Source organism: Salvia splendens, chromosome 9 (genome assembly GCF_004379255.2).
Source record: "Salvia splendens isolate huo1 chromosome 9, SspV2, whole genome shotgun sequence".
Lineage (NCBI taxonomy): Eukaryota > Viridiplantae > Streptophyta > Magnoliopsida > Lamiales > Lamiaceae > Salvia > Salvia splendens.
Window position 1 is genome coordinate 19,404,919 of NC_056040.1, and position 27,240 is coordinate 19,432,158.

The following is a 27,240-nucleotide window of genomic DNA, read 5'->3' on the forward strand; positions in this document are numbered from 1 at the left end:
TTTAACTATTTAGTTTGACACATCTTACATTCAAAGAAACCATAACTTATTTAAATATTTTGATACATAAGTAGCCTGGAATCAATATTAGATGATGCGACATGAACTGCCCGAGGGAGCGCGGCTACCGGAACCGAAGGGAGTTGATTAGAGTGTGAATTGGTCTCGATTTTGTTAGTAGACCTTGCACTTCTCATTGTTATTTTTTTGATTTATCATAGAATACCATACTGTGCATATAGGAGGAGTATTAGATAAATAAGCAGTGTTTCAAATAAACAATGGACTGAATATTTGATGTCGTCCCTGAGCCAGCCGGAGAGGAGGGGGAAGGTGGACGAAGCGCTCCAAATTGCGTCCATTGAAGTCTTTGTCTTACTTTTTTTGTTAGCTTTTTTTTGTGTATTTTGTTAAATTACTCATTAAGAATAGACACGTTCGATAAGTTTGAGCTACTTGTGCTCAAGTGATCATCGACTTTTCAGCTCCCCATATGTTGTGAAGTAGATTAACTAAATCACCAGGGTTGAAAGTATTTCAATGATTCACCTTAAGATGTTAGTTATATTGAAAATACAATATGTTATCGATACGCCAACGATTTTGATATGGTATATCATATAATTCGTAATCAAGCTATCGATATGAAATGATTATGTGTGTGTTTTGATTGGCTTTCGGCAGTGAGGCATGATGTTCAAAAACAAAGGTCTAGAATAACTAGACAAAGGTCTAGAATATAAACCTAGGCAAGATGCCTTCGTAGTATAGAAGATGACCAATACACAATATCCTTTATAGGAAGCCATTTGTATTTTGTAATGTTTAATACATCAGAACGAATTGTCGAATTTTACCAGAAGTTTAAATTGGAAAATATTCATGAAACGTATCTTAAGTTTAGTTCGTGAAATTTAGTTGCAGGGCTTGAAATTTTAGCTTTTCCACTTTGCCACGGTTTTTTTGTAGTGTAAAGGTGAGATAAGGCAATAAATGAGCATGTTGTTTTAGTCTTTCCATGATTACCAGAATAACATAACTTAGAGACACCTTCTATGAAGTCCATGGAGTATTTCCTAATTATATCCAATAAAACTAGTTAAATCTAATAAAAATTTATTACCATATAGTTAAGATTTATCAATTTGAACATTTAGTTTCCAATTAAAATTAATTAAGTTAATCGAAGTCAGAGACAAAGATGAGATTAATCAGCTTTGAGGTTATGACGACAGAAGGGTTATCATACAATTTTTTAGGAATAGATGTAATCCTCTGGTCCACAACTAAATGAAACATAGTCTTATCTATCTCGAGCTAATTGATATGATTCTTTGAAAATTGGAGCATCACCAAAAACAAGAAAAAAACAACTACACAGTTGATTAGTTGAAGGCAACATATATAATCTAGCTTCTCATTGAGTTTTGTGGTCGTAATAACTCAAACTCTCGACTTATAATAGTGGAAGAGAAGACATTTAACTGACTTACCAATTTATGGTGAATGGAATTCACTAATAATTCAAAATCATATCCTGTAAATTGAAGAGAAAATATTTTACCAACTATAGAGAACGCACTTGTACACGCAAAACACTTGATGAAACAAGTTAGACTTCCCGAAAGGGAAGAGCTTCGATTCAACTCTTGAAACCAATGTTTAGAACAGTAGGAAATAGCTTTTCATACAACAAATCTCAAACAAACACAGCGCTTCTCAACTACATATTCAGCAAGCGAGCTATTCTACAGAAAATGTCGCAGTCCATCACACAGTTTTCTTTGCTTAGAACTCACCACCATACAACAGAAATATCCCTGTCCAATGATTCCTTCTCAAATCGGACTCGCAGCCTCTTGTTTCCCAAACAACAGCGGAAACTCGTCGTACTGCTCTGAGAAGCCTCGCTCCTCGGCCATCCCCTTGAGCGATTCATAAACCTGGTACATTGACCACCGGTCTTTGGGCCGAGCCACCACGCAACTACAAGCAATTTTCAAGAACTTGACAATGTCCTCGTCGTTGCCCTTCCCACGCAGCTGTGTGTCGATGCAGTCTTTCATCCGGCCTGTGCCATAGAGGTGGCTAACCCAGTCCACCAGATTGCCCTTAAACAGCTCGTCAGCAGCGCTAACATCAAGAGGCTTTAGACCCGTTGTGAGCTCCAGAAGCACGACCCCAAAGCTATACACGTCCCCTTTCAGAGAAGCAACCGGCGTGGTTGAGTACTCTGGAGCAACATATCCAACCTCACCCAAATCCCCATAGGCAAAGCTAGACTCGTTAGACTCCGAAGGAACCATGAGCCTAGCCAGACCGAAGTCCATGATCCTAGGGTCGAAATCCTCATCAAGGAGAACCACATTGGAGCTAATATTTTGGTGCAAGATTGGAGGGTGGCAACCATGGTGAAGCCAAGCGAGCCCTCTTGCAGCCCCCAATGCGATCCTAAACCTAGTCGACCAATCCAAGCCGCTGGGGCTACCGGTCAAGGTGGAACCAAGAGTCCCATTCGATAAATGCTTGTAAACCAAGAGCTTCTCCTCCTCCACCAAGCAGAATCCCAACAATGGCACCAAATTAGGGTGCCTCAACTGCCCCAGTCTATTCATCTCCATCCTAAATTGCTTCTCCGGAATTTTACACGAACTCAGCCGCTTGATCGCCAGCGCTGATCCATCCGGCAACACGGCTTTATACGTTGTCCCGGTCCTGCTCGACATGACGACATTCTCCGCGCTGAAATTGTTCGTTGAGGTCAACAAATCCGCCAGCTTCACCTTCACCAAGGGCTTCTGGAACAGCATCACCTGTGTGAGCTTATGAGCTCTCAATCTCTCAGACCAATTACTGCCACTGGCGTCGTCTCTCCCTCCGATTCCGTAGCCTCTCTTTCGCATCTTCCCCGATCCAGTGAAATACCACCACCACAGGCCAAATCCTAGTAGCAGCGAAGCAGCCGCGCCGAAAACGCCCGCGGCAATGATAATCGCCAAGCTCTTCTTACTCAGGCCACCGCATTTCCCCGCCGGACCGCCGCAGAGGCCGCTATTGCCGCCGAAATTGAGCTCCAATCCAGAAATAAACGACGGAAGTCTCCCTGAGAGATCGTTATTCGCGACGGAGAACTTCTTCAATCTCTGCAGATTCGAGAATTTGTACGGAATACTCCCCGATAGCTTGTTGTCATCCAAAATCAGAGTGTTCAAATAGGAGCAATTGGCGAGATCCTCCGGGATTTGACCGGTCAAAGCATTTCGCGAGAGGTCGAGAGTGGTGAGATACGGCAGCCATCTGCATATTTCCGGGGGGATCGGACCGGAGATGGAGTTTCCAGATAGATCGAGTGTTTGAAGACTCTCACAAAACTGCAGGGAAGCAGGGATGGCTCCGGCGAGGGCGAAATCGCGGAGCTCGAGGCTGATTAGGCGGTTCTCACGGTCATTCCAGCACGAGACACCGACGAATCGGCAGATGAAACCTACGGAGCTGTTGGCGAAGTTCCACGAGTTCAGCTTATCGCTGGGATCGGTCAACGAGCTCCTCACCTCGCGCAGGCACCTGACGTCATCCTCGGCGGCGGAAAAGGAGAAGAGTAGCAGCAGGCAAAGGAGGGGGAAACGGCGGTTCATTGCTGGATTGGGCAGCGGCGGCGGCGGTGGTGGGTGGGGATAATAACGGAGAAGCATATCGATGTGCGTGTCGCCGGTGGGGTTGGTTTCGAGGGATAGTTTAATGGAAAATGATGAAACTTGAAAGTGATTAAAGTGGGGATTAGTTTAATTAATCAGTATTGTGGAGTTTGACTGTGTGTCTGTGTGAGTTGGAGTTGGCTGTGATAATTGATATGATATCATTAAAATCGAATCCACCAAGTCTGGTTAATCTGATCATTCGTTTAAACTAATCACACCATAATACATCAAACTAGTTTCCAAAATAAATACGTCCACTTTTAATTTTTCGAAATTGCGAATAACTCAATTTTGTTGATTAATATACGTAGGAACTAAATTTATGGAGTCGCGTATGCAATTCGAAAGAATTGTTATAATGTGACCTTTTAAGTACTGGATTTTGGTCATCAAAATTGATTATAAAATAATGTTGTCACGGAGTTGTAAAATAATAGTATTGAAGTTGTTGTTACAAAATTCTCTTGTTTGATTCATGTTTCATGGGGATGGTTATCGTACTGAAAATTTCGGTATGACAAAACATCATACTGATACCGTACCGAATTTTTCCGTGTACCGGAAATTCGGTAAGATAGTTTTTGATACCGTTACTATACCGTGTTTTCGGTATACCGTACTTTTGCTGTATACCGAAATGCGGTACAACATACTGTTATACCGGAATAAAATATATTATACCCAAAATATTCAAAAAAACAATTCCAGTGTTCAACTACTTCAAAACATCATACTGATACCGTACCGAATTTTTCCGTGTACCGGAAATTCGGTAAGATAGTTTTTGATACCGTTACTATACCGTGTTTTCGGTATACCGTACTTTTGCTGTATACCGAAATGCGGTACAACATACTGTTATACCGGAATAAAATATATTATACCCAAAATATTCAAAAAAACAATTCCAGTGTTCAACTACTTCAAAAAGTCCAAAACAATTAAACTTCACCACAATCAAATCTTGTTCATAAATTTTAGTATAAATATAACATAAATATATATATAGGGAACGTTAAGATCTTACTACCTCCTTAATGTTAAGCATCAAATAGATCACAACCCTTAGATCATTGGATTGAAAGGTTGAGGTAAGGTACATAATAGACTAAAATGCAACATTATTAGTCAAGTTACATTATTATTACACTAAAATGCTATATTATTTTACTAAAATATTACATTATTAGTTAAGTTACATTATTAGACTAATAATTTACTTTATTAGATGACATGTAATATTAATCTAAACGTTAGATCACAAGATCCAATAGATAACAAGTGAAAATGAATACATCACCCCTATATATATGTTTATATATGTAATAATCAATCGGTATACCGGTATATCACTGTATACAACGGTATCTGAAATCTAATACCATTACCGTACCGAATTTTTCGGTACGGTATCATACCGTACCGAAAACTACGATATACCGAAAAATCAGGATTTTCGGTATTTTTTTGGTACGGTAAGTCCAATATTTCGATATTTCGGTATAATTCTCCACCCCTAATCATACCATTAGAAAACTATTGTTGAGAATTTGTAACGGCACTTTTGAATTTTGCAGTGGACCCTAAATGATGAGTTATTGTTCAATAAATATTGGTCCTATCCGGTTTCCAAACCATTAAAATTTCTTTATTTTCAAGAAAATAGAGTTGTTTACAATATTTTCAAGGAGAAAAGTTATATAAAAAATATAGGATTTGTTTCTCTTTTCGAAAAAGAGAAATATACCCTTTTAAAAAAATAATAAATTTCAAAGAAAAAAAATATAAAAAAAAGTAATTTATATTGTAAAATAAAAAAGTAGTACAAAATACACTCCAAAACATAAATTTCGTTTGGATCCTCCCATGTGTTCAATCTTTTTGTAGCAGTATATCCCCAGAGATTTTTTTCATTAATGCAACCTTCCAACTTCAATTCGACTCAACCAATCCGGTATATTTTCCATGTTTATAGGAGTGCACCTATGTTTTTGCTTTACGAAAATGATATTTTTTGGGCATTTCTAATAATATCAATTCTTATTCCTATTTTAGCATTTTTTATTTCTGGGATTTTAGCCCCGATTAGGAAAGCGCCGGAGAAACTTTCTAGTTATGAATCGGGTATAGAACCAATGGGCAACGCTTGGTTACAATTTAGAATCCGTTATTATATGTATATAATACCTTGTCCGTTAGATAATAATTTTTCATGAAAAGAATGTAAATATGGTGGTTATAAAATTTTACCTCATCATTTATGGAGACTCTTTAAAATGTGAAAATGTATTATACATGTTCAAATAACCTTCTCCTTGGAAAATGGTTTTTCATAAAAAGAAGATAAATATGGTAATTATAAAACTTTTCCTCAACATTGACCATTTCTCTTGGAGATATTCTTATGACCAAAATTTTAGGCATAATTTGGGTATTTACACGTAACTATATTTTTATTAACTTTCTCATAAATATTTTTTGTTAAGCTATCTCAAATTTGTTACTACATTATTTTTTCTGTATATAAAAATCACAAAGTCATGTCAAATAAAATATACACAATTTGGTTTGTGAATTGAAAGATTGAGCTGATTGAAATCCTAATGAGTTATAGAAATGAAAAGGAGTTCGATCATAGTCTACAATCTACATCGTACAAAAAAATGTGCACATTTGGTTGTGAACTGAAAAAATGCAGAAATGAAATCCTGATGAGTTATATAAAAAGGAGTTCGATCTGGGGAGTACTACTTTATTGATGAATTTATGCTTCATTCGTTTATATACTCCTACAACATACTAGTATTTTATTGCCTTGTTTGATTGTGTTGAAAAACTTCATTTTTCAGCCCATTCAAAGGTGTTTGGCTGTTGTGAAAGTCTTTCTCTCAGACCCGATATTCATCTTCTGGCTCAGTGCTTTTTGCTTGTTTGTCAAATATTACTTGAATTTTGCATAGCAAGTTCTATAATTCATTACTCCCTGTTTATTGCTTATGAACGTTATATATAGAGTTTTTTGAAGCAAGGTTGATTGGAGTTTTAAAAACCAATATTTTTCTCTTTTAGTGTAGAAGATTTTGCAGTTGAGAATGAAAATTTTTTATTCTCGAAAGTAATATCCACAATAAAAAGTCGAGATTGATGGTTAACAAATAGAGCAACCGATCAAAAATTATTGATATACTACTATTTGTGTCGTTTGATTAAATCATTTATATTTGATAAGTACTCCTAGCAGATTACTTGAATGGTTGAAACATTTTTAGCATAATTATGATTTTAATTTTAAACTATAGTATAAGCTTATGTAGCAATGATTACTTGCTAGTGATTTATTATGGATATTGTGTGATTTAGAACAAGATGGAAAACTGTAAATTGGAAAGGATGTTTCAATTATTTTTTAATATTCAGGTATTTGGATACTCGATTTTTTGGATTGGATGACCGAATCGGATATCCAAGTAACCGAAAGCTTATCGAGGTTCGGGGTTCGGGTATCGGGTAGCAAAAGATACCGATTTCAGGTTTGGATATCCAAATTGACAGTCCTGCTCCCGATGCTTCTCACATTACCAAATACGAAGGTCACCACTATCGAAAACATCTCACCCAACCAATTGACATCTACATTTCACTTATAATTTCACGTGTCATACTTCAAACTGTTAAATCGTATAGAACTAAATATATCAAATCGAATTCTATTGAATTGAATTATTTGGAGTACCTAACACCTTAGTATTTATAGGAGGAGTTGGGGACTCAAGCCATAGATACATCTTGGAACAATAATATTTTGGAACTAAACATCATCAATGCTAGGCTTTGGTACTCTAATATGACTCCAACGGTAATATCTCTCTTTCCAACACCTACACCCCCCTCAAGTTAAGTAATAGGATTCTCGATACTTAACTTGTCAAGCACTTCTGAGAAATTCTTTACTCCTATTGCCTTTGTCAGGATATCTGTAAGTGTCTGTATACTTCCTCAATACTTCCTTCCTCAATTTTCTCTTTGATGAAGTATCTGTATACTTCAACGTGTTTTGTTCGATCATGTTGGACTGGATTTTCTGCAATGTTGATCGCAGCTTTATTATCACAAAACATTTAACATGTTTTTTGTGATAAAAAATCGATTTCTTTCATCAATCTTCTAAGCCATAATATTTCCGTTAAACCATTTCTGATCCCTCTGAATTCTGCCTCTGCACTTGATAATGCTACGACCTTATGTTTCTTGCTCATCCAAGTTACTAAATTTCCTCCGACAAATGTAAAATACCTAGAAGTGGATTTTCTATCCATTTTGGATTTCTAGCCTAGTCGGCATTTGTATAACCATGAATCTCTAAATGTTCTTTCTTCTTGAACATAATTCCATGATCAAAGGTTCCTTTGAGGTATCAGGCAATTCTTAATGCTGCTTCAAGGTGGTCGCTTTGGGGTCGGTGCATAAACTGACTTACCAGACTTACTGCATATGCAATATCTGGTCTAGTGTGTGACAAGTAGATTAATTTGCCTACTAATCTTTGATACCTCTCTCGGTCGGCAAGTTGGGCTCCTTCTGTTATTTGGAGACCATGGTAGACTATAATTGGCGTGTCTGCTGGCTTACATTCCATCATGCTGGATTCTGCTAGAAGATCCTAAATGTATTTTTTCTAATTGATAAAGATCCCTTCCTTCGATCTTTGGACTTCAACTCCCAGAAAATACTTAAGTGCTCCCAAATCCTTCATTTCGAATTCTTTTGCCAAATTCTTCTTAAGTTGCTCCATCTCTTCAAAATCGTCTCCTGTGATGATCATATCATCGACATAGATTATTAGGCACGTGATTTTATCTCATCTCTTCTTCAGGAATAGAGTGTGATATGTATTACTCTGCTGATAGTCGTACTTCTTCATGGCTTCTATAAATCTCTCAAACCAAGCTCTTGGTGACTGTTTTAGCCCATACAAGGTTTTCTTCAATTGACAGACTTCTCCATCTTCAAAGTCCTCTTTGAAACCTGGTGGAGCTTCCATGTACACTCCTTCTTGAGTTCGCCATGCAAGAATGCATTTGTCTCATCGAACTGGTGTAAGGGCCAGTCTTTGTTTGCCGCAATGGAGAGTAATACTCGAACAATGTTCATTTTTGCCACTAGTGAAAATGTTTACGAGTAATCCACTCCATAGGTCTGAGTGTACCTTTTGGCTACTGAGCGAGCCTTGTACCTCTCAATGGTTCTGTCATGTCTTCGTTTGATAGTAAAGACCCATCTGTATCCTACAGTTCGTTTCCCTCTCGGCAGCCGATACTTCTTCCATGTCTTGTTCCTCTCCAAAGCTTTTAATTCAACCATCATCGCTTATATCCAGTGTTTGATTTTCAAGGCTTCTTTCACTGTTTGTGGGATTTCTTCTTCTCCATACAGAGCTGCCTCAAAAGCTCTTGCCAATTTGACAAGTTTGCTTTTGCCACACTACCCACTAGATATCTTGATCGTCTGTTTCCTATTCTCTTCGGGGAGTATCGTTTGGGTGGAACTCCCCGAGTACTCCGATGTGGCAAAATGTATTGTCCAGAGTCTTCATCAATGATCTCCCTTACTCTTTCTGCGATAACATTGTCAGTGACAATAGTAACAGAGTTCTCAACAAGATTGTTTACCTCAGATATCGGATGGGGTAGAGCTGGGGTGTCACCTAGTTCCACTGATTGAGTTGTATTTAAGACATGCTCGGCGACAGTATTATCTGGCTCTGTTGGATCATCAAGAGGAGTAGGGTTTGACATAGGCATCCAACTTATCGAGTCATTAGTTATTTTTTCATTTATTCTCCTCTCCCCCTGACTGGTAAGTTGGGTTTTATAAAAGAACTCGGTTTCTACAAAGGTGCAGTTCATTGTGGTGATGACTTGGCGTTTTGATGGGTCGTAACATCTATATGACTAATTCCATACCCAATGAAAACACATTTGACAGCACATGGTGATCGTTTTGTAAGCTCATGTTTCGAGATATGGACAAAAATTGAACATCCGAATATACGTTGGTGCAACGAAAGAGTGGGGGGGGGTCTTTAGACATGGTGGATAACATTTGGAGGGGATTTTTCAAGTCAGGGGATTTGGTAGGGAGACGATTGAGGAGGTAAACTGATGTGGCAACGGCTTCAGGCCAGAAATGATTTGGAACTTTGGAATCAAGGATGAGGGCTCTAGTTATTTCTAGGATAAAACGATTTTTTCTCTCAGCTACCCCATTTTGTTTTGGAGTATAAGCACAAGATGTTTGATGGACAAGCCCTTTTTCAATACAAAAATATTTCAGTTTCGTGTTGACATATTTAAGCCCATTATCGGACCTAAGAACTCTAATTTTGGTTTGGAATTGTGTAAGAATCACGGTATAAAAGTCAAAAAATTTGGAAAAAACATCGGATTTGTTCATAAGAAAGTAGACCCACGTCATGCGAGTACAATCATCAATAAATAGAACAAAATATCGAAAACCATTACCCCCACTAACTGGGGTTGGACCCACACAACAGAATGAATTAATGAAAAAACGGAATCAACTCTAGCATTACTAGGTTTAAAAGTTTGTTTGTGACTCTTGGCTAAAACACATGTCTCACAATGAAAAACAGAGTTTTTAATGAGATTTGGAAATAAAATATTTAAATAACTTGAAGACGGATGCCCTAACCGTCTATGCCATAACCATGCCTCATCCGAAGTTCCGTGAACCAGCATTCTCCTACCAGTTTAAGCTATCTCATCCACATAATATAACCCATGGTATTAAGTGCCACGCCCAATGATTGTCCCCGTCCGCATATCCTGTAGAAAATAAAATTTAGGCTGCATTAGAAGAGTGTAGTTGAGTTCTCGTGTTACGTGACTAACGGACATCAATTTTTGTGACAGGGTCGGGACGTAGAGGCAATTAGAGATTTTCAACGTTGGAGATATCTGAATAGTACCCACTCCTTCAACTGAGACTAGATCCCCACCAGCAGTTTCAATATAGACTTTTTTTGATTTAGTCAACTCCCAAAAGTCTGATCTATCAAATGACTTAGTATCGGTTGCCCCACCATAAAAAATCCACCCTCTTTCGTCTCTTATATTCGTTTTTTCTAACTTGACAGGCGGTAGAAATTTCAGAATTATCTTCTAATACTGAAAAACTATTTCTACATATTATTGAGGGTGCAATATGACACTTTGCCTTAACATCATGCCTATTTCGAGTATAAGTGTGACCAACTGACCATTGAGGCCAATTTGCAAATTCTGAAATATATGGGGATTGCATCCAAAGTTATGGGGTTGTTTTTGTAATAAAGTAGAAATACAAGGATTTGGGGGCAAACCCCAAACCCTTGACCGTCACCAATTCATTTTCTTTCCCGTCCAGCTCTCTCCTTGTTTCCCACCGGCTGCCAGCCGGAATTGAACTCGATTATAGCGGCTGATGTCGTCTGCAGCAGCGGCCTTTAGTTCTTTCCGGTGATGACAGCAGCAACGGCGGTTGGACGTGATGTTGTGGCTGCTCTGGAGGTGACCGCCTTGGCTGAGGGGTCAGTGGATGGTGACGGTGGTGCGACGCTGATACGGCAGTGGCTGCTGTTGAATCTTATTTCAACATCTCGTGAGTTGAGGATTTATTTGGGTTGTTCAACATAGAACTCATCAACGTTTGTTGCTGTTTTGTATTGAGTAACTGGATTGGATATAATCTCTATTAGAGTTTCTGTGGAAGGTGTTGAGCTAGTGAATACAACTAAAGATATCAAATCGAATTGCATTGAATTGAATTGAATTGAATTGAATTGAATTATTTGGAGTACCCAACACCTTAGTAGTTATACATACATCTTGGAACAATAATATTTTGGAACTAATCATCATCAATGCTAGGCTTTGCTACTCTAATATGACTCCAACGTTAATATCTCTCTTTCCAACACAAACCACCCTCGACCACTTACTATTGGTCAAATCTTCACTACTAGAATCATTGCTGCTCTAATAAAACGCCCAAAACTTAAATCTTGACCAAAATATGAAAGAAAAAGAAGAAGAAGAGTGACAAATACTCCATTTGTTATAATCATAGTCACTCATTTTCCTTTATGTGATGTCTAGTTTCAAGTGACACATTTCATAAAATACAAACATCACCATTTCTAGTTTATTCTCTGTCCACTAAACTTACAAAACAAAAAAAATTCGGATGCCATAAAAAATGTTTCGCTTTAAGCTGGACGAAGGAGTAATACTCATGATTAAAGAATCTGGAACTGGTGTTCTTCAAAATGGAAGTTTGAAAATTTTGGACCATAGCTAATTTTGATTGGATTCCAATCCAATGAATGAAATTGTGTTGAATTGACGTCGTTTAGTGTAAAATTTAGTTACAGCAATGTATATTTATCGGCTTGTCACACAAGATCGGAATCTGTCCAAAAAAATATTTGGGTTCGGTTGAAAAAATTGCCTGGCTTTTAAAATTTATGATTTCTTAAACTAATTTCAAAATTTACAGAAATTTCCACCAAATTTATAGTACTTTCTTAGTCCCAACTAAATTGAGGTAAAACTTTTTAAACTTGGAGAATAAGAAATTGTGCTAAATGGATTAAATAAAAATAATATAAAATAGGTGAGTGAAATAAGAGAGATATTTTTTTAAAAAATCAACTCAATTTAGTTGTGGTATTTGACTCAGTTTAGTTGGGACTTAGAGGTTTTAAGACTAATGTCCTTTAATTACTGTACTTATATCAATTTCATTCTTTTGCTGTAGTTTAAGACCATGAGAACTCTTTCATTGGGCCGAAAAGCCGTAGTAGTGTTAGGATCCAAAAAAATAAATAATTAAAGGTTTCGTATGAAGTAGTATATATTTTGTTTTTACAACTTACAAGAATAAATTAAATTAGTACTCACCCCGTCCCATAATAGATGACATACTTGGAAAAAAAATACAAAATTATAGGAAATGAGTATTGTTTTATGTGTTAGGTGGAGATAGAAAATAATATATTTTTATTAATAGAAAATAGTATAATTTTATTAATATGAGAAATAATTTTTTTTAAATGATATTTTTTATGGGATAAACTAAAAAAGAAAATGTGAAATTTATTATGACATAGAAAAAATAGTTTACAATCATCTTAATGTTACAACTTACAACAGCAATTCAAATTAAGAGTGTACAATCAAACAATTTTCCATCAAACTCAGCTTTGGGTTTGACTTACATAAAATGAAATTCAAAATATTGAGTTGCCAAAACTGAATAATAACGAAATTTGTAAGAATATCTGACTCATATTCATTTTGCATTAATAATTATAATACTTTCCATATCTTGAATTTTTATTCACAATCATTAATTAAAGCTGTTTAAAATAGTTTTATACTCCATATATGATTCGAAAGACAATTAAATCAGAATAAGGCGCTTATGCTATGCTATTAAAATCCATGAAAATCGTACTACTTTCTTGGTATCAACAATTCTTCTAATATTTATGTCACATAATTTTTTTAAATAAATAAATAATTTATTTTTCTGAGCCACATTATGTGGGAATAAAAACGTGTTGAATGATTTTAGAGCATCCACAATGGCGTCCGTCCTGGCGGACGTCCGGCGAGTTCCGCGCGAGACGTCCGCCATTGCGCAGCGGTGATGCGGATACGGACGTCCGCTGCGGACACCGGAGTTTCGCGGCGTTCCCGGGACGTCCGTCGCGACGTCCTTGCGGACGTCCGCCATTGCGTTGACCCCACGGACGTCACGATTATTTTATATATTTTTTTAGAAAATTCTATAAATACGGCTCGTTGAACTTCATTTCATTCGCACCACTTTGTATTTATTGAAGTGTACTTTTTTAGTTTTTTTTGTTGAAATGTACCTTTTTTTTATTTAATGAAAATTTTATTCCGTAATCGTGGCGAAATTTTTATTCCGTAAATTGTTTAATTTGGTGAATTTGTATTATTGTGGGAAGTCCGTCGGGATGTCCTTGGGGATGTCCGCCACTGTGCAGTGGGAAGTCTTTATGACGTGGCAGTGCAGTGAGAAATCATTAACGTGACATAAGGTGTTTTTGGGATGTCCGCGGAGATGTCCGCCGGGACATCCGCACCACTATGGATGCTCTTATAGAAAGGGTGGAATATTCTAACCACTTGTCACCAAACTAAGTGCAGCCAATTTTAGAACAATATTGTTTATATTAGCTTAAAGATGTTAGATAAGCACTTGACTAAAAGCTCTATTATCTTTGTCCTATAACAAATGTTACACTTGGACGATCATATGAAATTTTAAAAGATGTTATTTTGTGTATGAAGTAGAGAGAACATATACTTTTATATATTAATGTGGAAAAAAAATAAATAAAACGTGACATCTTTTATAATAGAATCAAAAATGAAAATTGTAACATCTATTTTAGATTATAAGAAATACTATCGTATACAAAGTCAAGAAAGCTAATTAAGATAAATACACATTGTTTTACAAAATCTTGTACTACTAGCATCTTTTAATTTTATTGTGAATATCATTTGGAATATTGATCATTCACGCGAGTTGTACTATTATGAGATCAATATATAATGAAGTATACGACAAAGTCAAATAAAAACACGATATATGACAAACATGACACGAGCACTATGCCAACACAATTCAATTTGCATTGTCACGATACGGTAACAACACGACAAGATAATCCATTTTCACCTGGCATGCCAATAATTTATTCTTTTAATTATTTATTTTATTATTTATTTATTTATGTTAAGCGTAATTAAGACACTAACATTCAATCAATTATTCCAATAAATTAGGAATCTGATTAACTATCGGTAATCAATCTAAAAAATCAAGAAAAAAATAAGTAAGGACCGAATATTTTATTTCAAAATTAAAACCTTGATGGGCCTGAATATAATGTTTGAGATTGGCCCAAAACTGATTCGAGTTGTAATTTGATAGTACTAAATAATCAGATTTAAAATCTAAGAATGTGTTTTGATTTTTCCAACATGCAATCAAAATCTTTCTGCAATAAAATCGAAGAAAGATAACCATTTATTTTAAATATTTGTCAGATTATTACCTCTCATGTTGTCATTTATTAGTACTATGTAAAATTGTAAATTCATGTTGAAATGACTTATTTTTATCCAATATGAAACTAAAGGTTTTAATTTGAGAAAACACAATTTGACTTTTGTTACGATAACATACTCCATTTATTAATAAAAATCATAATCATTATTTATTATGCATAAACATGTTGGCCCGACAAGCTAGCCTACAACTGAAGTGGGTTAGGATTAAGATTAGGGTTAGGGTTATTGCCGAAATAGTACTATTTAAAATCTCTAAATTTTAATAAAATTAGATATTCCGAAACACGTCATCTAAGAATATAAATGAAGCTGGAATTATTCATTTAGTTAAATTACCCACATTTTGCAGATTGCAACATACACTATTTCTTTTAGCAGACTTATCCCCATTATATGTAAATAAATTAAGTTTGTAATAGTTCCAATATTAAATTGTAATTATGTAGATACGTTTACACATGTTTATCAAAATATTAAGGCACCACAAATATTTAATTGTAATTGCACACGATCTGAAACATTTTCGTAAAAAACATTTACTATCATTTTATTACATAAATAAATGAGAGGAAAAAACATTTTAATCAAAAGATATGCGGAGGAAACATTGTTTTGAAAACACTAGTATTTCTTCTATACACTATAAAAGAGACCTATATCTCTCTCCCCTGCATAAAACTCCAAAAATTCTTGTGAAACTAACAAAATTCTCTCTACATCCTTCACATCTTTCGTTTGATTTACTCTCTCAAACTCGTGTTTATTGATTTCTGCGGTGAACGGTGGAGAGAGTGGAGAAATTGAATTATTAATTAAGGAGATGTAGAGCGTGCAAAACCGGAATTGTTCAAGTATAACTAATTGTTGAATTATTGGCTGCTGAGTTTAGATCTGTTCACTTTTCCCTTTTTCTCACGGAAGCAGTGTTTCCTGGTTGGTATTTTTATCCAAAATGGACGAAAATGGGCTGTTTTCTCTACTTTTTTGATGTCTCTAAAATTGTGTGTTTTTGCTTTTATTGTGTTGCTCAATTGTTGTTATTATCTAAGTTGGTGTGTTCTGCGCAGGGATGAAGCGTTTGCGGGATGATGTGTTTTTAAACCCTCAATTTAAGAGACCATTCGGCTCTTCTTCTCGAGGAGAATCGTGAGCTTCTCTCTCTATTTTTTTTGTATTTTTCAGTTTCTATATATCGAGATATGTTATATGGTTAGTGATTTAATTGCATACATTATTTGATGTCTCCTTTGACGTTTTGGTTGGTTTAATGTTTCTTCCATCAATGTGGTTTTGTTGATTTCTTTGTAACCTAATCAAATGGACTCCGTTGTCGTCTTCTTGATCAAAATTGTTAGGTGCCGATTCTTGTATTTTATCTGAAGTTTAAATAGGCTACCTTGCAAGTGGCAGCTGGAAGATTTGTTATGGAAATATAAGATTAATTATGCTATCGTGTTATACTGATTGGGGTAGAGCTATCTGAGATCAAAAGTTTGGATCTTCATGCTTGTCGGTGCATTTTTGTTCTTTTAACGTGAATTGCTTTAACACTCGAACTTTCTCTTTTATAGGTGCTGGTTGTGTTAGATGGGGTTTGGGGGAAGATCTTGGAGATTGCTCATTAATAAATGAATGTATTAATTTATTTGTCCACGTTACTTGGTGCCGTCTCTTAATCGTCTTACAAATTCATAAAGATGAGGATCATCGTTGGCTGGAATTACTAAATGAAATATTTAAAGAGTGTGGGGAAGTTAACTACAAATTCTCTTTCGGAGAGGCTGGTTGGGTTAGGTGGGGTTTGGGGGAAGGGTGTTTCTGGTATTGCTTATTAATAGGAGAAGAAAAATTGATTATTTTTTGGCTGTATTACTTGGGGTATCTTGTCTTGTAAACCTTATTGCAGATACTATTTAAAAATTCACCATGACTAGGATTTCCGTTGTTAGAATTTCTAAATTATATTTTCAAAAGCATGAAGAACTTAACGATATATTTATTGAGTTTGATACGCAGCACATAGCTGTCACCAGCTGTTTGTTTTTGTCGATTACGATAATAAATGTTTTTGTGGTGAGTGTCAGTTGCCAAAGAAATTGAGTTTGTTGTGTACTCTTATTAAGGTATGGCCTGCCAAATCCTCCTATAGCCGGTGGTGGTGGGGGCATGGATGGAGTTGGGGCAATAGGAGGAGGAGATGGTGGTGCTGGTGGCAGTGTTACTGGTGGTGGTGGTACGGCTGTTACAGCTGGAGGTGCACAAAAGCTCACGACAAATGATGCATTGAGTTATTTGAAGGATGTTAAGGACATGTTCCAGGATCAAAGGGAAAAATATGATAGGTTCCTTGATGTCATGAAAGACTTTAAGGCTCAAAGGTAAATAAGTTTCACTAGGTTATAGCTCTTTGCATACTTGGGATGAATGGAATGTTTTTTTTGTAACTCATTAATTGTTTTGACAGAATTGACACCGCTGGGGTCATAGCTAGGGTGAAAGAGTTGTTTAAAGGACATCCTAATCTAATACTTGGGTTTAACACATTCTTGCCTAAAGGATATGAAATTACCCTAACTGACGAGGAAGAGGCTCCAGCAAAGAGGACCGTTGAGTTTGAGGAGGCTATTAGTTTTGTCAATAAGATCAAGGTGGTAAATTTTGTTAATATGCAGGATTTATCTTATGAGAAAGTCCAGTAATATGATTTTATATCCATGGTTTTTGACCTGCAGAGACGTTTTCAAAATGATGATCATGTGTATAAATCTTTCTTGGACATTTTGAATATGTACCGGAAAGAACATAAGGGTATAAAGCAGGTGTACGAAGAGGTCTGCTTCTCTGCTGTTATCAACTCGTATTCTGCTTTGTTTTTAATATTAGGTCCTAATATCTGTAGTTTCAGGTTGCAGCACTTTTTGAGGACCACCCAGACCTTCTTGATGAATTCACGAGATTTCTGCCAGATACTTCATCCACAGTGTCAGCTCCTCAGGCTTCTTTTGGACGGCATTCTTTTCATCGTTATGATGAGAGGAGCTCTGCCCTACCCACAACAGGACAGTCTCATGTAGATAAGGTTTCTTACTCTACATTTATTTAAGCACATGATTTGTAACTTCCTTGCTAAAATGGATGTCACATAAATCTTTAGCAGCGGCTGCGAAGGGATAGTATCATCGGTCCCCGTGGAGAAAGAGATCTTAGTGTTGAATGTCCTGATGTTGATGATGATAAAAGCGTTACGCGATTGCACAAAGAGCTGAAGAAACATTCTGAAAAAGATAATAGGGATATGAAAAACCGTGATCATGATGACAGAGATCCTGACATCGAGAACAATAAGGACGCTACCATACATCGTCTTTCCGAGAAAAGAAAATCTGTTCGGAAAGACTATGGGGATGATAAAGATGCATCAAAAAGTGAGTGCTTTTATTTTACTGCTTCTTTACATATATGGAAGAGCTGGTTTGGTTTTACGTTTTTATTCATCTTTTTTCACCACAAAATCTTGAAGTTCTGATATGGAAATATCAAATATCCTCACTTCAATACACCTCCAATACTCCATAAAAGGAAAAGGAAAAGGAAAAAAGGTGAAAAAAAGAAATTGAAAGACAAAAGTGAAGAAAGGAAACTACAACGAAGCTCTAAAAACCCTTTTCCCTTCTAAATAGATGTTAATTGTCTCACTTCCTCTTTTGTCATATTTAGCTTGGTACTTATGCTCAGTTGTGTTTGTTCATTCAAGGTATGTACTGCCATGAGTTTGACTTTTGTGAAAAGGTGAAGGAGAGGTTGCGCAGTGCGGATGATTACCAGGCATTTTTGAAATGCCTTCACATTTACAGTACAGAAATCATTACAAGAAAGGAATTACAGAGTTTGGTATGGACATTGTGTGAATCACCATTTAGTGTATATCTAGGTCTCTATGAATACTATAGAATACTTACCTACCAAACATTTTTAGTTTCTTCTTACTTTCAGAAAGTTTAGTGTCTTCTGAATTTCCCCATGTTTCCATATTCAGTATTTATTAATGCTTTTAATTTTAGTTGCGTTCACAATCCATAGTTTCTTGATTGAGCGACATTATTTTAGTTGCATTCACAATCCATAGTTTCTTTCGGCATAGATTGTTCTAAGTTATTAGGGATGTCATTTTTTCCTCCTCTAGGCATTGTTTTACAAAACATAAATATTAGTTGGATATGTTCATGTGTTCATTTTTTCCAGTTCTTACACAAGGTTTTTTCAGGTTGCTGATTTACTTGGTAAATTTCCTGATCTCATGGAAGGCTTCAAGGAATTTTTGGAGCACTGTGAGCGTTTAGGTAATCATATTTTCTGCTTTGAAGAGCTTGTAATTTTGATTAAATTGTTTTCGTTCCTAATCAAGTGTGTATTCTGCAGAGGGTTTCTTGGCTGGTGTTATGGGCAAAAGTATGTAACAATTCCCTTTATATACTCATGCATCTACAAAATAATTCCTTTTTCTGTTGTGTCAATTGCCAGTGCCACTCCCTCCCCCAGTACAACTATTGCAGCTATTAGCTGTCACTAAGCTTTTTCGATTCTTATTCTGAGAATTTTCTGGCTAGCAGAAACATTATGGAATGAAGGAAATGCTTCGAAATCTATCAAAATAGAGGAAAAAGAGAAAGAACCAAAACGTGAAGTGGAAGGAGGGAAAGAGAAAGATAGATACAATTTGAAATACTGGGGAAAGTCCATTCAAGAGCTGGACCTTTCCAATTGTCAACGCTGCTCCCCCAGTTATCGGCTTCTTCCTGAAGATGTGAGAATGATTTGTGCCTATTTTGAAACCATGGTTAGGGAGTAATGGCTGTCTCTTTTTAATATTTTGTTATCACGGATTTTCTCTTGCAGTATCCAATTCCCTTAGCTAGCCAGAGGTCAGAGCTTGGTGCTCAAGTTTTGAATGATCATTGGGTGTCAGTGACATCTGGTAGTGAGGATTATTCTTTTAAACACATGCGAAGAAACCAGTACGAAGAAAGCCTCTTTAGGTGTGAAGATGATAGGTATGCTACCAAAGACTTTGGCCACCTAGTCCTGTATATGCTTAACTATTAGTGGTATAGCTATTGTGATGTTTATTATACTTTTATTCACTGCATAGGAGCTGTGTCACCTTGTATTTTTGCAACCCCATATATGATATAGTGTAATGAAAGTGCATCTCGGAAGTTCCTTGGGGATGTTGATTTTTGTCCGGTTTGATTTGATTTATGTATCAGATTTGAGCTAGACTTGTTATTGGAGTCTGTCAGTTCAACTGCGAAGCGAGCAGAGGAGCTTTTGAACAGTATTAATAACAAATCAACTGATTCAGACAGTCACATACGGATCGAAGACCATTTTACAGGTTTGTCATTGTGGAATCTTGAGTAGGAACTTATTTCAGATGAGCTATTCAACTCTGAACCCCCCCCCCACCCCCCCAAAAACCAAGCAGAGGTATTCATAGCATCATATCAATGATAAAGGGGTTCTTCTCTTTCTTTTTGTAGCTCTGAATTTAAGATGCATTGAACGCCTATACGGTGACCATGGTCTTGATGTGATGGACATTTTGCGTAAAAATCCGTCTCATGCATTGCCTGTTGTCCTAACCCGACTTAAGCAGAAGCAGGAGGACTGGACCAAGTGTCGTTTGGATTTTAACAAAATTTGGGCTGACATATATTCTAAGAACCATTACAAATCTCTTGATCACCGAAGTTTCTACTTCAAGCAACAAGATTCAAAGAACTTGAGCACAAAAGGTAAGTTTGGAACTATAGTATATTCTTCCAGTTGCTAATATTGTTCTATATCTGGAATGTTATCTGCTTTTTAAGGATTGTTACTGAACCCTAAAGCAGTAAACATATCGTACTTAGGTTCGGTTTAGTATGATTAGCACTAGGTTTTTTGCTATCTGCTTTCCCTTGGGACTTGAAGTCTTTGCCATTGTTTGTTTTTCGGTGCAACCCCCCCCCCCCCCCCCCAGCTACACATGCTCACACACCTCTCTTCATCAAATTGTTATCTTCTGTTAAGCTTGGTACTGTTGTGTTTTTACCTATTGAAAACCTTTAGCTATTTGTGAAATCATATGTCAGTCTACCCTTTTGTTGTGGCATCATAGTACTATTAGCATCACTGTCACAATGTATAAGTATTAAGTCACTTTTGTGCAACAATCTGCTATTCATCTTCCTTGTGCTAAGATACTTTTCATCCTTTTGATGGTCAGCCATAGTCCTAATTTGTTAATGAGGCTAGGTATTGAACAAATGGCATGAGGTCAATATAGTTATCCATAAATCATCCGGAAACCATATACAAATCAAAGATATTTGCCTTTTTTTTCTATCTTACTTTTTTCTGAAAAGATATTGATTCATGCTCTCAACGGGCAGCTTTAGTGGCAGAAATAAAAGAAATCAAGGAGAAAAGGCAGAAAGAGGATAGTGTGCTTCTTAGTATTGTTGCTGGAAATAGACACTCTATTGTTCCAGACATTGAATTTGAATATTCTGATGCTGAGATTCATGATGATGTTTATAAGATTATCGAATACTCATGCGAAGAAGTCTGCTCAACAAAAGAACAAATCAATAAAGTTTTGAGATTCTGGACAACTTTTCTTGAGCCAATGCTGGGCATTCACTCCAGGCCACAGTCAAATGTGGCTACCAAAGATGATGCTTCAAAGCATCAAATGATTAAGCATACTGCTACAGGCACAACAGAAGGTGAAGATAGTCCCCATGCTGATGCTTCTGTGACAAACTTTAAGCAACCAAAGCCCAACTGCAATGGTGAATTGTCTACTTCTCCTCAACACAATTCAGGCAGGCTTAGCTTAAAGAATGTAGATGCTAAGGTAGGGCTTACAGCTGGTGAAAGATTAACCAACACTGATGCAGCTCTTTCTTCTGGATCAGATGCTAATCTTGGTATGTATGCATTTAGGATACATAATGAAGCATTTATACATTCGATACTTAAGTTCGCAGTGGTGGTTTATGAAAATTGTTTCACACATACAATTTTGGCGGACAGACAATAGAATCTATAATTTAATTTACTTTGTCTTTTCTTAATTAATTTAAAAGTTTTACAATTTCAAGGGCATGGTGCAAACCTATTGCAATTAAATAATGGCCACTCTGAGGAAAATAATGGAGCCAAACCTATCACAGGAGATTTACACTCTTTAGAGGTATGGACATAAGCTTTTTGGCTAGACATTCAGATCACAGTTATGCTTCCCCTTTTTGCCCCCTTCTCATTCAATACTTGTGCTATATATGTGCATGCCCTCTCTCTGTTGGGTTGCTATATCTATATCTTTGGTTTTTTGGCTTAGTTAAATGTGTAAAATGTTGTACTTTGTACTTATTCAGTTGTTTCTCAAACTAATTCTTGTGGGAACAGGTTGGGGAGACTGTGAGATTGAATCAATTGAAAAATGGTGAGCTTGCAGAAGGATCTAGACTAACTGCATACAAGGAAGATGTGATTGGTCCTTATAAAAATGAGAAAGAAGAGGGTGAGCTGTCCTCTAATGGGGATTTTGAAGATAATTATGGTGCCTATCAGGATGATACTTCACCAACATTGCCTCTGAAAAATCGTGGCACTGATGGCGTGCAATATGAAACAGGGATTCGTGAAGAGAATTGTGCAGATGCTGCAGGTGAAAACGATGAAGATGCAGATGATGAGGAGAGTGAGAATGTTTCTGAGGCTGGAGAAGACGTTTCAGGCAGTGAGTCTGCTGCAGATGATTGCTCACGTGAAGAGCATGATGAAGAGGACGACGGAGAGCACGACCTTAATGGTAAGGCCGAGAGTGAAGGTGAGGCTGAGAACAATAGCGAAGCTCACGATACAGGAGCAGATGGTGCATCAGTACCACAGTCCGAACGTTTTCTTATGACCTGCAAACCTCTGTCAAAGTACGTGGCATCTCCAATACTAGGTGCTGGGAAGAAGGATCAGCGGTTTTTTTATGGAAATGACACCTTTTATGTGTTGTTTCGGCTGCATCAGGTATGAAGTTATGATTTTTTTTTGCCCACTTATTTTCTCATGGTAGTTATAATGCTTTGGAGAAATACCACTTGTATCCATCATCATAACTCTTGATCAAGTTAGACTTTGTGATCATGAGAGGGGAAAGTTCATAAAATGATCATAGAAACTCTATAAAGCAGCAAAGATGCTTCATTGGTTAAGCATTTCCTATGATATTGATTTTAATGGTGAATAATATTCTTTTCTATGTGATCAGACACTGTATGAGAGAATATTGTCAGCTAAGGTGAATTCATTATCTGCTGAAAGTAAATGGCGAACAACAAATGATGATAGTTCTGATCCTTATGCCAGGTAACTTGAAGGAATAGTATAGTTTCTGAACTTCTTGTAGCCATATTGCTTAATTTATTTAGCTGTAAGTTGTGTGCAGGTTCACGAGCTCATTGTTTAATTTACTTGATGGATCTTCTGATAATACAAAATTTGAAGATGATTGTCGATCATTGATTGGAAACCAGTCTTATATGCTCTTCACTTTAGATAAGTTAATATATAAGCTGGTCAAACAGGTAAACTTCATTAGCTTCTTCTGGATTTTCCTAAGTTTAATACCCTCGTATTACTTAAGTACTTTACTTCCTTTGCAGCTCCAAACTGTTTCAAGTGATGAAGTGGACTGTAAACTTATTCAGTTGTATGAATATGAAGATTCTAGAAAACCTGAGAAGTATGTTGATTCAGTTTATTACGAAAACGTCCATGTCCTCTTGCATGAAGAGAACATATACCGGTTTCAGTGTGTAGGTTTCACTTAATAAATAGCTTTCCTTAAACCCATTAACTTACTTTGTGTATTACCTATGAATTTGTTGCTCAGTTGTTTCATGTTTCTTGTAGACGACTTCACCCACTTGCTTATCTATCCAATTAATGGATGACGGAAATGAGAAGTCAGAAGTAGTTGCTGTTTCAGTAGATCCTAATTTTTCATCCTATCTTCATAACGATTATCTTTCGGTTGCTCACGGGAAAAAGTTGTCATCACCAGTAATGCTGAATAGGTATTGATATCAGTTCAATCTTGAAATAGAGGAGCGTCCCTTTCTTTTAAGAAATGGTTAAATTCCATGGATTGACGCCCTGGCATTCCTGAACCAATGTATAAATCAGCAGGGATGGTTGCAGTTGTTTCCTTACATGTAAACACTTTGGTCTTTTGGAATATTGAATATGGCATGAATTGAACCTGTGGATTACTGGGATCATACATGGTTGTCACAGCAATAAGTTCTTTTTGCTTATTTATTTGCTGGACTTTTATGATATAGTGTATAGCTTGTGCATTTCTGCATTTGATTTTGTACATTTACCAATTACGTATATGCCACTTTCTTGTAATTCCCACGTGGTAACCGGAATGATTAGAAAGGAAAACACTTGATTGCGTGCAATTTGAAAGAACATTGATTTTGGTAAGGTTATGCCTTGTAAACGATTTTAGGGATCTGAAACATTTAGAGCTACTCCCTACTACTATTGCTCCTTCAAACTGAACTATTTCCAGGCAAAATTAATGACAAGAAGACGGGAAAGATATACTTACCGGATAATCAATTTCTCTTGAGCTCTATATTTCACGTACTGTAAAATTGATTGGTTTTCTGCTCAATTTTGATTGGTTCATCTCAAAGCCTGATTGGCTTGTAACACGTTGCAGGAATTTGCAAAAGTATGCTAACCTTGATGAATCTACTGCACTATCAACGGCTACCGAAAATGTTATGATAATGCATGGGTTGGAATGCAAGATGGCTGCCTCCTCATTCAAGGTATTATTCATCTTTTCCCTTTTGTATATGTTGGAAGTTTGAGTCAATAACTGTTCACACTTTTATATAAAAAGTTAAATATGTACACTTTCATAGGAACCAGGTAAATCATTCTTGTGTTACCAATACAAATAAGGATTTCTAATCTAGCAAATCTTTGAGGAACAAACTCAACCACCAATAACTAATATCTTAATCCAACTCTAAGTTCAAATTTTCAATATTTATGTCTTAATTTAATTTAATTTTGCACCCTTTGTAGTTCACAGACATTAAAGATCTGCAATTTCCACAAATAAAATTAAAATACAGGGATGGCTGGTAGGGGACAGATTAAAATGTTTATTGGCATGCTCTTAGGCATGGTAATTTGGTAGACACAGGAAATGGGGATTAGAGATCTCATATGTTATTCGAGTTACTTAGGAGTTACTTCTTGTGACTCTGCTCTGCGGCCTGTGTTAGAGCTTGTAGATCGCAATACTGATTCCATATCTAATGCACAGAAGTGATTACATTCTTTAAGCATTTACTGAAAATTAAAAACCTCTTTGTTTCCTTTTTAGGCTAGTAAACATTCCTGATTTCCTAGCTTTTTGTAGTGACACTAATGCATGTGCCTTTTTGCTGAATAGACTGGATTTGTTATTATTTATTCTACCTATTTGGTAGCTATATTTGAATCTTGATTCTGTTTTACTTGGTATCTGAACTCTGTTTATGGTAATTTTAGGTTTACCATTGTTTAATGATAATGTGTTTCAGATCTCCTATGTACTAGACACAGAAGACTACTTTATCCGTTTAGGAAGGAGAAGAGAAAATAAACCAGCAGGATCGCACGCTCAGACAAGGGTTCAGAGGTTCCGTGGGTTTCTGGCAGCATCTCTGTGATCCGGCAGTCCCCTTTTCTATGATGCCGTGAGGTACATATGTTTTCTTTTTTAAGGATAAACAGTCTTTTCATTCATGCTAGTAAGTTTCTGAGTCAAAAGATCTCAAGTTTAATATTCTCCCACAGACTTTGCTGTCATTTCTCAGTTAGCCTATGGACGAATCAAACAACCACGAGGAGGCAGTTGCTTAAACCCGACAATGTTGTGCTCTTTAAGCCAGCAACACGCTGGCGTTGATCTGTATATATAGAAAGGCTTTGGCCGATAATCATAACCGTAGTCTTTTATTATTTCATTATTACTATATTTGGTTTTGCAGTTGAAAAAATAGTCTACTGTATGTTTCTGGTAGTTATTTCCTGCTGGAATGATATTTAACAGGTAAGGGTGGGAAGGGGTTGTAACAGATTATAGCAGAATTCCATGTTTCTCTTCTCAGCATTGTCTTCTGGCAATGTGTATAGCATCGTTTATCTGTGCATTATGTATTTTTAACTTCAGATCAAGTTTCATCCTTTTCAATTTCAATTCCCCATCTCTCTCTCTGTGTGTTGTGCGTGTGGCTTGTGCAGGATTGGTACAAGCCCTTCTTTTTTTTGTTTGATTACAGATTTGGAAGTACTGATGAATGTCTATTTGTTTAATTTATTTTAGAAATGTCGCAGGTTGTGTGAAAGTTGGGGCTAAGATTTGATTTCATTTGAACTACGTTCATTCTTGAATGTGTGTTTATAATCTTTATAATTTACAATAAAAGAAGATTAAGGTGGAACTTTATCACAGGGGTCTTATTATAATTCGAACAGATTGTTAAGTTTACACAAGATCATTTGTATACAAAATGTTAAGAAATGTCTCTACAATGAGTGCCTTGCGACAGAAATTTGATCTATATCAACTTGTTTCTTGAATCGCGCATGCGCAAGGGTTGGGAGCAATTTAATTAAGTATATTTTGGCAGAAATTAAATGTATGTAATAAACACTACTCTTGTTTCAAGAATTGTGCACGTGGTGCAAATATTTTTTCAAACAGAAATGGCAATTATCTCAGTTGCCAGTTTATAAAAAGATAAGCTAATCTACTTATGGCATGTTTTATTGAAGAGTGAACTACAAAAATGGTCCATGGACTATGGGTTTATCTCGCTCATAGTCTCTGAACTTTAAAAATATTGCCAGACATCCATGGAATAAGAGTTTATCTTAAATTTGGTTATTTTGCCATTTTTTTATACAAAAATACCCTTTTGAGCATTTGGATAATTTAGTCTTTTTACACTTTTAACATTTTAAATATGATATTATTTCAGTGATGTACTAAATCTGATATTATTTCAAAATTATCATTCTTCTTCCCTTTTGTCATCTTTCACTTTGTTTCTTTATTTCAATATTAGATTTAATTTTATAAAATTAAATTTTAAATTTTGATTTTTAAATATCAATAAATTTTTATTAATTATTAAAATTATTAAATAACAAAAATTAATAGTTTTAATCAATATTTGATAGTGTCAAATATTTAATCAATAAGGTATGACGACGCCTTAGTTTTAATCAATATTTAATAGTTTTAATCATAA

The 27,240-nt window shown here is 36.1% G+C and overlaps 2 protein-coding genes across 5 annotated transcripts; one reads left to right on the forward strand and one right to left on the reverse strand.

Moving 5' to 3' along the window:
* Nucleotides 1-1,603: 1,603 nt before the first annotated feature.
* Nucleotides 1,604-3,824, reverse strand: LOC121748669 (inactive LRR receptor-like serine/threonine-protein kinase BIR2). Its single transcript, XM_042143151.1, has one exon. The coding sequence runs from the start codon at nt 3,690-3,692 to the stop codon at nt 1,839-1,841; it is 1,854 nt and encodes a 617-aa protein (XP_041999085.1). The 5' UTR covers nt 3,693-3,824; the 3' UTR covers nt 1,604-1,838.
* Nucleotides 3,825-15,502: 11,678 nt separating this feature from the next.
* Nucleotides 15,503-26,183, forward strand: LOC121748653 (paired amphipathic helix protein Sin3-like 2). Of its 4 annotated transcripts, XM_042143131.1 has the most exons (25): nt 15,503-15,802; nt 15,937-16,015; nt 16,993-17,247; nt 17,334-17,517; nt 17,602-17,700; nt 17,775-17,948; nt 18,024-18,294; nt 18,624-18,760; nt 19,134-19,209; nt 19,289-19,318; nt 19,480-19,673; nt 19,766-19,920; nt 20,137-20,264; nt 20,410-20,664; nt 21,304-21,843; nt 22,003-22,109; nt 22,325-22,439; nt 22,554-22,942; nt 23,184-23,281; nt 23,361-23,499; nt 23,578-23,730; nt 23,828-23,991; nt 24,648-24,759; nt 25,525-25,685; nt 25,781-26,183. In XM_042143131.1, the coding sequence occupies exons 2-24, from the start codon at nt 15,939-15,941 to the stop codon at nt 25,651-25,653; spliced, it is 3,981 nt and encodes a 1,326-aa protein (XP_041999065.1). In that variant the 5' UTR covers nt 15,503-15,802; nt 15,937-15,938; the 3' UTR covers nt 25,654-25,685; nt 25,781-26,183. The 4 variants fall into 4 exon arrangements, with proteins under 4 accessions (XP_041999065.1, XP_041999061.1, XP_041999063.1 ...); XM_042143127.1 differs by having other exon boundaries at nt 22,325-22,942; XM_042143129.1 differs by having other exon boundaries at nt 18,027-18,294; nt 22,325-22,942.
* Nucleotides 26,184-27,240: the final 1,057 nt, after the last annotated feature.